This window comes from Primulina eburnea, chromosome 2 (assembly GCF_022965805.1).
Source record: "Primulina eburnea isolate SZY01 chromosome 2, ASM2296580v1, whole genome shotgun sequence".
NCBI classification, from domain to species: Eukaryota; Viridiplantae; Streptophyta; class Magnoliopsida; order Lamiales; family Gesneriaceae; genus Primulina; species Primulina eburnea.
The window spans coordinates 8,254,807-8,266,339 of record NC_133102.1 but is presented as its reverse complement, the minus strand read 5'-3'; the positions used below and the strand labels follow the sequence as shown (position 1 = coordinate 8,266,339).

Genomic DNA, 11,533 nt, shown 5'->3' with positions numbered 1-11,533 from the left:
CAATTTTCTTGATGTTTAATGTTGATTCTGTTTGAAGTCATCATCAAGAGTCGTATATATCTCTTGACTATACATTCCACTATTAAATCATGTCGTATAAACTTTTCGGATAAGCCATAGAAATAAGCTGTACAAAGATGACGTATGTTTCAAATTTTGTTTATGCAAAACAGATAGGTGTCGTTTGGATTTTAAGTTATTTCAAATGTCCCTTTGTAGAATTTTATAGTATTTTTTTAGTAGAAATTTGGATTTCTAATTGACTGAATATCAAAAGTTGATTGATTAAAGAGATTATACCATTGTAAAGGTCCTTAAAAAAAGGTGAAATAATGCAATGATGGTGAAATAATGTAATGATGGGCTTGCTTTGGAATGAGATGAGCTCCAAATATCACAGGTCGTTTTCAAAATCAGACCGAACATCGAGAATCGGTCACAAATCCGGTCCGGACATCGTCTAGAAATCGTATGATCGGTCCAATTGGTCAGAACTGATCAAAACCGATTGGACCAATATTGAACCGGAAAACATGTTGATGTTTAAAAAAAAAAATCTTATTTTTAAAATCTTAAATTTAACATTTGGTCACATGATTATTCGAAATTTAAAATTCGTTAAAAATATTATTTTAATAGTAATAGAGTTTATATAATCTATTTTGAAATATAAATATATACATCTTTTAAGTTTTCTTGTCTATTTATATACATCTTTTAAGTTTTAAAATTTAAATTATATTATTAACTATATTATATTAATATTTATTATATAATCAATAAATATTTCGATCTGATTGGTTGGACTATTTTTCAAAATATATCATTTGATCACTGATTTGATTATGAAAATATTGCTTGAAAGTATCGAGGAATTGAATCAAAATAAATGAAACTGAATCGTATGGTTGGGGTCGGTTTTTATTTTTGGGGTCGGTTGTTACTTTGAATTGATTATAATAACAATCAAACTGAGTTTTTTTTAATAATAATTAACCTAATCAATCTTGTTAATTTAGTTTGATTTTTCTTAGATATATTGATATTTTATTTGATTTTGGTTAATATTATATTATTTTTAGTAAATATTATAACAATAAAAATACTTTTATATTGCGAATTTATGTATATTTTGGTTAATATTATATTATTTTTAGTAAATATTATAACAATAAAAATACTTTTATATTGCGAATTTATGTATATTTTAGTCCAATAAAAATAAAATTAATTATGTTGATCTCCTTGATATTTATCACAATTACAAAAACATCACATCTTGGAGTTAAATGCCATACATAATAAACCTAATTTCAATTATTTTTCAATTCCATGGCCACTTCTTGAACTTTGAAGGTTGTTTTCCCTAAAAAACCCTAACCCTTAATTGGCATTCAGTTCCTGATTTCTCCATCCCTAATCTGTGGAGATGCAGCCCTCAGACGAAGAATCATCCGATTCCGACGACGGGTTCAGCGCGGATATGGAAGCTCTGAGGAGGGCTTGTCATATAACCGGCACCAACCCATTGGGCAACAATCTTCAACTGGCCTCCAACTCTGCGGAAGCCGGTAGCGTAAGTTCCTCGTCTGATTCTGAATCTGACGGCGATCATGACCTAGAATTGGTTCGCAGCATTCGGAAACGCTTCGCGATCACCACGGATATGACGCAAAAGCCTCTGTGTGTACTACCACCTGATTCATCGGACGCTGATGATTGTGATGAGGATTATGAAACCCTTCGTGCTATTCAGAGGCGTTTTGCGTCCTACAGTGACGGTTAGTTCAACATTTTATTCCTCTTATTTTTTTGTGCGGCGAGACAAACTGCATTTGGACTGTGTGAAATCGATATTCTGGATTTGAATTGTAAATTTTATTTATTTATTAGATGCACACATCTTTGCTTGAAATGTAAATTCTCTTAAATCATATCCAAATTCTGTTTGAAAGCTTATTGTAATTTGAATCAGACAAAAAATCATCTATTACGGGCGATCTTGCACATTTTTTTACTATGTACCTTTTGGACTGTAATCAACAAATGATCTACTTTTAGTTGTTTGATTTGTTTAGAACCTGTAACTTACTTTTATTTGTATTATGAGGTATAGGTGGCTTGAAAGACAATATAGAGGATGTTTTGCATAGACCTGTGCAGGTGGGTATCATAGATTCAGAAAAGGAATCTTCCAATAGCTTGTTTGGTGATAGAACTAATGCTCGAGAAGGGTTTCTCAATTGTGTAGATTCAAGTGAGCCTACTACCCAGAAGCCAGTAGCATGTGATGATGATAGTGGAATACAGTCTTTTGACTTAGTTGAAATGGGTGGGCCTGGATTTGATGCTGCTGCTGGATTTGAACATAAAAGATCTAACTTCCCAAAATCTGCTCTGACATTTATTGACGCTATCAAGAAGAATAGATCTTGCCAGAAACTTATACGATGTAAGATGATGCAGATAGAAGCAAGGATGGAAGAACTTAAAAAGCTAATAGAACGTGTCAAAATACTGAAAGACTTTCGTGTCGCTTGCAAAAAGAGGACCGGCAGAGCTCTGTCACGCAAAAAGGATGCTCGTGTGCAGTTGATATCAGTGCCAAAGTTAAGGGCGAACTCAAAGGTCTTTCTGCTTTCATCATGGCTTTACTCATCATTGTAACATCACCTATGTTTAAACAGAAACTGTGTTTTATTTTTCTCTTTTAGGAGTTTGGTGGGGCAGGGAGGCGGGTCTATGTTTGATGTTATTTTACTTTCCTCTAGGGTTCTTTGGCTGGCAATGGAACACTATATCGACTCACTGGTGGTTAATGATCGGTGTCCATGTTTACTACTAATTTGCCGATGTTTTGATCTATATGTTACTGGAAACAGATTTTTAGTTAGTTTATCTTTATTTTTGGGATTTTGTTATTGTTTTGTCCAAATTTAATGTTCAACTGCAAATTAATTCTATAGTGCAATGAGAAGAAGATCCCTGCCTTGTATAAGGGACCTCCAGAGAATGTTCATGTTTCCAGCTATAGGGAGACAATGACTACATTTTCAGATTCAATGAGTGGGGAGAAATGGTCAAAGGAAGAAAAGGAAAATCTTGGGAAGGGTGTGAAACAACAATTTCAGGGAATGTTGCTCCAGCGATCTGTTGAACTGTTCAGGTTTGTTTCTTGGAGTGTACATGATGATTATAATGGGAATATGTGGGCATTTTACGCTTATGTGATGCACATTCAACCTTATTTGAATTTCAAGAAGACTGTGATTGCATGGTCTGGGGTGCTAATACCTTTAACAGTGGTTAGTTAATCCTTTTTTTTTGTCGTTTCATTGTAAGAAATCAAATCTTATGGACGGACATAAGAAAAGTTTGGATCTAAAATGGTCTTATTTGAGCTGAAGAAAAGTATATATGATGCACATGTCCTTGGATCTTATTTTCATCAAACTTTCGCTGTGATATTTAATATGGGCGTTGATCTTTTGAGACCAAGTTATGTATCTTAGCTGAAGAGAGTGTGTGCTCCATTTTTTCTGGAAACTCAGTTTATTTCTTGCTATTTTCAAACCAATTTTTTTTGGAATCTTTGTTCACATGTGTTACACTTTCCTCTCATATAACCTTTGCATCTGAGTAATGATAAAATAGGCATGCAAGAAATGTCTCTAAAAACCAAAAAATGAATGCTCAAAGAAAGCAAAGAATCTGAATTTCAAGTCCATTCCTTAATTGCTTACGAGGATGCTGTTAGTAGGAACCTATTGCCTAAGATAAAAATAGTTTGAAAGTTTTCATGGACTACGTAATGTATAATTTTGTTGCATTGATTATTTTGTTGGAGAAGATGCAGTGAGATGTGGGAGAATTTGCTGAGACAAAGAGACAAGTAAAGTAGTAAACTAACTAAAAAAGTTGTTACTGAGTTTGATATTGTACCATAATTAGACTTGTTGGCAATGGCAAACTTATATGATTATAGAGTTACATTTGCTTTTCTCTGTTACCTTGATTATTGTTTGCAGCTGTGTAGATGGATCTTCTGGAGATGCTAATAACATCGACAGCATCATATCATCAATTAAAGATCTTGACTTCAACCCTGAGAGAGTTAGATTGTTCTTACCAAAGGTCAATTGGGAACAGCTGGCTGCCATGTATGTTCCTGGTCGTTCTGGGGCAGAATGTCAGGCGAGGTAAGATGTTGATTCTTATAGTTGCTTAAACAGTTAGATTTTGTGAAACTTTTTGCTGCATATACTTGATTGAAGTTGTTGGTTCATATTTTTGCTTGAATGCTCTATGGTGCCTACAAGGAAAAACGAGATAAAAGGGCAAACTGACTGAAATGAAATGTGAAATAACTATTATGTGAATCTGCTGGTATCCTCGTATTCCAGTCATATAGGTGTATAATGTAATAATTTCTCTAATTACAAAAATAAACACTTAATGCTTATGATACTTTTGTCACGTCTGTCTTTGTTTGATGTGAGTGTAAAGATGGATTTTACTACTTAGTGTCAATATTCACTGTTGTAGTTGCATTGTCATTTGGTCATTTATGTAAGATGGAACCTAATGTGCTCTGTTTTCCATGTTTTACTCTTTTTTTGCAGGTTTCTCAACTATGAAGACCCCTTAATTAATCACAATCCATGGACCGCAATGGAGGACAAGAATCTTTTGCATATAGTCCAACAACGAGGACTAAGTAACTGGATTGATATTTCTATTTTGTTGGGAACAAATAGGACACCTTTTCAGTGCTTAGCACGTTACCAAAGGAGTCTTAATGCTTCAATACTCAAAAGAGAGTGGATCAAGGAGGAGGATGATCAGCTTCGTGATGCTGTTGAAACTTTTGGTGAGAGTAATTGGCAACTCATCGCTTCTGTGTTGGAAGGGCGAACTGGTACCCAATGTTCTAATAGGTCAGTTATCATACTCAAAGATGATTTAATGGTTTTTAAGCTTCAGTTAAATTGTCCAGGGGTTATATTAGATATTGGAATTAAAAGTGCAGTCTGTGATTAGGTGACAATATTAACTTCACATACCCCTAAAATATTGAAGTGACTCTACACTTGCTATTTAATGGAGTGACGTTACACTTGTTATTTTATAGAGTGGCACTACACTTGCTATTTCTTTTTGGTCACTGAAACCTCAATCCTTTACTCATATTTTTTTATTACAGCGCCTCCATACTGGAGTTTTATGTTGATTTTACAATACATAATTAGAGAAAGATACTTATTTTCATATGGGTTTGTATGGTATGTTGTTATGGTCCAACGTTATGGATCGCCGGGGGGCAGTCTATTATGAATTTTAGGCTCGGTAGAGAGAAACTCTCGATCTCTTGATTTTAAAGCTCGTAGGAAGAGAACCCGAGATCTCTTGACACAAGTTTGTGAATAATTTTTTTGATATTATTTTTTTTTTTTTTTTTTAATAAGAAACATTAATTTTTTTTTGATATTATTTATTGATTCAAAACCTTAGATCTCTTAACACAAGTTCGTGAATAATTTTTCTGATATTCTTTTTTGATTCAAATAAAAAATAATTATTAAACGAAGATATCAACCAACAGAATTCAATAAAATATAACATTAAGATCCTAATTCTATAGCAATATCTCAATCATAGATTTGAAATTTCCGTCTTGGTGCAGTTGGTTATCAGGTGTAAGACTCATGACATTACTCCCCTCTTGAAGATCATGATTTTCTTCGACTATGAGGATAGATATCATCATAATTTCAGCATCTTCCCTAAAAGTCACTTTGATCTCTTCAAGCTGTTGGAGCATTTCGAGTATTAAGATTAGATGACATTGGTTCTTAAATTCCTTCGTCTGTAACTCAAACCGATCTTGTTCTTATTGATGAACCATTGTTCACCATCACCCTCGAAGTGGAAAGAGGCCAACCATTCTTTATCTTTCTCCGGTGCTCGTTGGTATTGAAATGATTTTTCACGCCGACTAAGCCATCCCAACAAATCTGATTGGCTGTTGTACTGCGGAAAATCTGGCTTCAAATTTTGAGGTACATAGAATAAGCCATCCTTCTTGTCTCATTGCCCTTTGGAATGTTGGTCGATGGTGCCTAGTTTATTGCTATTGTCTCTTCCCTGATCTCATTCTTGTGCGCACATGGTTGACAAACATTTAGATATCTTCTCTAACTGATCATAAAGAGGTTGTTGTCGTTTCATGGCAGCTGTTGTGTCCTCTTGATAAAGGCTTCGAATTGTAGCTCGAATGCCTTGAAATTCCCCATCACGACTGGCTCTGATACCGAGTTGTTATGGTCCAACATTATGGATCTTGCCAGGGGGCTGGACTGTGTGTTGTGAATTTGAGACTCGTTAGGAGAAAACATCTCGATCTCTTGTGTTTGAGGCTTGGGAGGGACCTCAGATCTCGTATACAAGATTGTGAATAATTCTTTTTTAACAATTTTATTCATATTAATTCTGCCCTAGAAATAATAGAGCGTACAAGATTAAATCGGAAATCAAACCCCTAAAAATCCTATAGAGTTAGATGATTCCAAATCATTTAGATCATCCTTGATTTGGAATCATCCTTATATTTTCATTCAAATGAAAAGATAGCTTAGAATCCTAAAATAAAGAAAACCAAATCATTAATTAAATAAAATAACGATCCAGAATTTAATTAATATTTTGTTTGAATTATCCATGCGCTTCCCATAACGGATTCTCATGGCTCGTGACATATTCTAGAAAAAGTTAGAATTAGCTTAGGTGCATTTTTATGACTGGCTACTGTTTGTTTCCATTGCTTAGAAGTAGGTGTCACAGAAGATGACCAGATACTCAATGAAGCCAAAAATTGATATCTGTATTGTTCCACTGTAGTTTCAAAGCTTTTAAGATGCAGTCACATGTTATCCTCTTAGTTACTGCAGTAAGAACGTGAGTGTTATCGGCGTTGTTACATTTCTTGGACCAAGGACGTATCATTTGTGAATCAAATCAAAGACCACATGCCGAAGTGTAAGATGTGTCACATGAACAGCATTCTGCGCTTTTATATGTTCAGACTGAAATACTACAAAAATTTCCAAAAATTCTCAAGGTTCTTCATATTTATTTGTATAATAGGTTGTTTCCCCTTCGAAGTGTAAAGTATTTCTTATTTGTTGGAAGAATTTGATGTTTAAGTTTTATAAGAGAGGTGAAAGGTGATGAAGGTCACTTGCCCCATGCATCCTTCACAAATATCTTCCTTGTACGGAAATAAGTAATGTGTGTGACATGGGGGAAGAGTTTGACATTTCCCTCTTGCTAGATATACTATATCTTTATTGTGGCAAGGGGGTTACACCTATTCAGTCATTTAATCATCAACACACTTTTTAAAGTGCCTGACTTCCTATATGCTGGTCTACAGCTTTTTTTTTTTGAGGGGTTAGAACATGTGAAACTGAATCTTTAGTTTTAACGCCACATAATAAATCCTTAAGGACCTTAACCAGCCCCATCCTTGTTAAAATTAGAAAGCAAATTTTGTCGGTTACTGTAAATGCCTATAAAGTGAGGGCTGTTAGTATTAGCGGGATTATACAATGTTTGATGCTTTTAATGCATCTGCTGTGCAAGGTCAACTGTGAAGTTCAAACTAATTCGTTTTGTTTGATTGAGTGATGCAAGGTTGAGACAGAATTTTGCTGAAATGGTATATCTTAGTAAATATCTTGTCAAGAGTGCAGATGGCTGAAGACGCTTCATCCAGCCAGGAAAAGGGTTGGAAAATGGACAGCAGAGGAAGATAAGCGAATGAAAATTGCTGTGACGCTTTTTGGGCCGAAAACATGGAAGAAAGTAGCCCAGTGTGTTCCTGGCAGGACACAGGTGCAGTGCAGAGAAAGGTATATTTTCTTTTTTAATGGACCGATTAATTTGACAATTGTATAAATGCAGAAGCGCAATTCAATTAAAAAAATCCATTTGTGAAATTCGATATAATTATGGGCATTATATGAGTTCAAGTTAATTATGGGACATGTTCGATTTACAGATGGGTCAATTGCTTAGATCCTTCCTTGAATATGGCTGGATGGTCTGTAGAAGAAGATTCAAAATTGGAAGCTGCCATTGCAGAATACGGATATTGTTGGTCGAAGGTTGCTGCTTGTGTTCCTCCTCGTACTGACAATCAGTGTCGCAGGTTTGAATTACTTATGACTTGTTGAACGGATTCCTCATTTAAGCCGTGCCATTTATTTGCCGCCTAATCTCATCTCTTGTGGTTTTCAATACTATTTACTGATACTTATCAGGAGGTGGAAGGTATTGTTTCCGAATGAAGTGCCTCTCCTTCAAACGGCTAGGAAGATACAAAAGGCTGCATTAATATCCAATTTTGTTGATCGGGAGTCCGAACGACCTGCCCTTTTACCTAATGACTTTCTACTGCCAGAAACGAATTTACTTACTGGCTCCCAAAATTTTGTGGCTTCTCAGAGAAAAAAGAGATCTAGGTACAATTGTTGACGAGTTTTTGTATCATTTTTTCATGCCACAAAGAAGTCCAGTAGTTCGTACACGTCGAAAATGACACTTTTTCTTTGAACGTATGCAGGGGCGAGGTTTGTGAACACCTTGAAAAAGATGCTTCTGGGTGAGTCAGTATTCTTAGTTTGCTCGTTTCATTTTTGTGGAACATGTGGTGATATGTTATTTTCTTCTGACAGGAATGCAGCTATCATTTTAAATACCACTGAGATTGGGCTGGGTGAAGTTCTTAGGTTAACAAATGGCAGTGAACTTGAGAATATGCATCGGAGACCTGTCTCAAGGAAGGGAAGGAGTAAGAGGTCATATTCTACCAAACAAAAGGCCATTCCTTTATCAGAGAGTTGTTCTTCACCTTGCACAGATGGTACGTCCAATGATGAAGCGCTCAGAGAATCTGCTTTGCATTATAACAATCCTAAGAGGACATCTCGACTGGAAGGGAAGAGATCGGGGTATGCTTTATTGTTATTGATATGTACGCTATTACAGTTATATCACTACTGGCTTACCATAATTTTATCTGCATATTTAGTGGTGAGTCCATAGATGGTTTCCCTAGATCTGCTGCAGTATGTAACGGAACGAGAATGATTGAACGAGGTTCCAATGAGGGTGATGATTTTGTTCCAGTGGAAGAATGCCCGTTACTTCTCACAGATTCCAATCTCCAGAGGGTCACTGTGAGTACCGATGCCTCCAAAATTAGCAGGGTTTCGAAATTGCGGCCAAGGAAGTCTGTCACACCGCATGATGACGTGCTGGAGACTCCAAGTGAAGCGGAAATGCCTGTTGCGGATCCAACTCTTTTTAAGAGGCAAGAGAAAACCGAAGATGGGAAAGTAGGAACCAATGCTGCTGATGATAATCTGTCACCTTTCCCCGACACGATGTCTCTGATGGAAATTATGGACCAAATCAGGACCGCCAAAGTAGGTAAATCTAGAAAAAAGAGGAGGACAGAGAATGAAGAAACAGTATCGGGTGGTGAATGTGTAGCTCTGGCTATTGGTGGTGAGAGTGTTCCTTCAACTCCTTGGCCTGCAGATGTGAATTTATCAGGCATATCATATCCAACCATGGAAAAAATCACCCCTAATTTACATTCTACGATAGAGAATAATTATCTCAATGTTTTGAGAGAATTTGACGAGTACGTCATGTCTTCTGAAATGTGCGACGAGCTTCAGAATGCAGGATTTTTGTCAAATCACTCTACCCTGGTAAATTTTTCCAAGCCATGTATTGTGGGAAATGACAATGGTTGTCTGGCTAAGGACACAAAGGTCGGAATCGGAAATGAAGATCACGGTGTTTCCAGCAAGTTTTAAAAAAAAAACATCGTCTTTCCAGTGAATTATACGAGATGGAAAGAGGGGAGAGGGAAGAAAATTTTTGTGGAGGGCAGCTCCGCTACACCGATGTTAATGATTTTAAGTAGTGTGCATAAATTTTTGAAGTTTGTAGCAGTCAGATGCTTGAAAGCCGGAGCCGGAGCCTGGGCCAGGCAGCACGGTGAGGAAACCAAACAAGTATAAATGGTTTGCCAAGTGAATTAAAACCATAGAAAAATGAATGCTCCGAAAATATTCCAAAAGAAGTTCTTTTTTGTAGGAGAAAAAAATACAAAATTTTGATTAGAGTTTTCGTATGGATGATTTTGCCCGGATAGATTGTGCTACATTTAATTTAAATGGTCTCGAGTTTTGGTTTTTTCATTTGTTACAACACATAAATTTTTGTTTTGTCAAATTTATCTCCTTGTGTTAATATCTATACTTCTATACTATTATATTAAGTGTGAGACATTTAGAGTAACTAATTTTGGTGTCTTGGTCTGTTTTACTAAATATATATATTAATAAAATGTTCAAATTTAAATACAAGTTATATATAGTTCAGTGAATAGAGTCATTATTTTTGGGGTTTAGGTTATAGGTTCAATTCTCACTGAAGTCATTTTTTTTATTCTTTTTATTTTTCAATTTATATATCAAAGTTACATTGTAGTCCTTCAATATTTCTTATAATTATATTTTGATCCTCATTTAAATATAAATCAAATGAATTATAAAAAATATTATACAAGCACGCAACACGTGCGTCGGTACACTAGTTTATATAAATTATATGTATTACTCAATATAGTCACTCTCAAAATGGAGGCTAGTGCCATTTGTGTCGCCATCTTGGAGAAGGGAAACAGTACTGTGACATTTATGTGGTAATCACATTTTATTTTAAAGTTTTTTTTTATTATATAAAAATTCATGATATTAATTTGAAAAAAATGTAAATTACAGAAAAAATTCAATCCAAGTTTCAATTTAGGATCTACTCCATTGAGAATAAAAATTTAGTTTGCACTCTCTAACCTTGACAAATTTAATCAAAAACATCATTGATTTTATAATTGTGTCAGAAATAGTGCTGGAACCGGGATAAAATAATTCAAGCATACAATATTATTATTACTGTATAATTAAATATTGAGGACAATATTTTTCACAAATTATAGATCCGAACATAAGTTAGAAACTAATTATTTACATGACTTGTTTCAATATTTTGGAATATTTGAGACAATAAGATCTAACCAATGTTAGTCGTAAGGAGAAAAAGGAACGTAACGGAATCCTAAGGTAAATGTATGATTCAAAGTAATAGGTTCTTAGAAATAGTCTCGCATTCCTCTAAACTCTTTGGTAATCTTTTAGAAATCCAAAAGACGGTATAAAACTATGGAAATCAGATATACTATGTATCGTATAAAATTGACGAAATCCTTGAGAAACAAGAATAAATTTTTGAAATGTTAAAAGATATTCAAGCAAGAATCTAGAGTTTAGAACAAAAACCAAATTCTAGTAAAATGATCTCAGAAGAAAGGTTTCCACCATCTTTTGGGACTGAATTTGTAGTGCCCAAATTCGGTACACGTATAACCCATGCATTTATTTAATTAGTAAATCATTTA

The 11,533-nt window shown here is 34.9% G+C and overlaps 1 protein-coding gene across 2 annotated transcripts; it reads left to right on the top strand.

The window, feature by feature from the left end:
• The first annotated feature begins 1,317 nt into the window (after positions 1 to 1,317).
• Positions 1,318 to 10,334, top strand: LOC140822905 (uncharacterized). 2 transcript variants are annotated; one of them, XM_073183863.1, is made up of 12 exons: positions 1,667 to 1,781; positions 2,117 to 2,163; positions 2,252 to 2,628; positions 2,967 to 3,166; positions 4,029 to 4,199; positions 4,623 to 4,937; positions 7,752 to 7,910; positions 8,060 to 8,209; positions 8,322 to 8,522; positions 8,624 to 8,662; positions 8,736 to 9,011; positions 9,092 to 10,334. In XM_073183863.1, the coding sequence occupies exons 3-12, from the start codon at positions 2,329 to 2,331 to the stop codon at positions 9,885 to 9,887; spliced, it is 2,607 nt and encodes an 868-aa protein (XP_073039964.1). In that variant the 5' UTR covers positions 1,667 to 1,781; positions 2,117 to 2,163; positions 2,252 to 2,328; the 3' UTR covers positions 9,888 to 10,334. The 2 variants fall into 2 exon arrangements, with proteins under 2 accessions (XP_073039962.1, XP_073039964.1); XM_073183861.1 differs by having other exon boundaries at positions 1,318 to 1,781; positions 2,117 to 2,628.
• Positions 10,335 to 11,533: the final 1,199 nt, after the last annotated feature.

Excerpts from the sequence above, each read along its gene's own strand:
- LOC140822905 (XM_073183861.1), top strand. The coding sequence starts at position 1,430 with ATGCAGCCCTCAGACGAAGAATCATCCGATTCCGACGACGGGTTCAGC. Across the intron at positions 3,167-4,028 it reads CGATCTGTTGAACTGTTCAG|CTGTGTAGATGGATCTTCTG; the intron begins GTTTGTTTCTTG and ends TATTGTTTGCAG. Across the intron at positions 8,663-8,735 it reads CTTGAAAAAGATGCTTCTGG|GAATGCAGCTATCATTTTAA; the intron begins GTGAGTCAGTAT and ends TTCTTCTGACAG.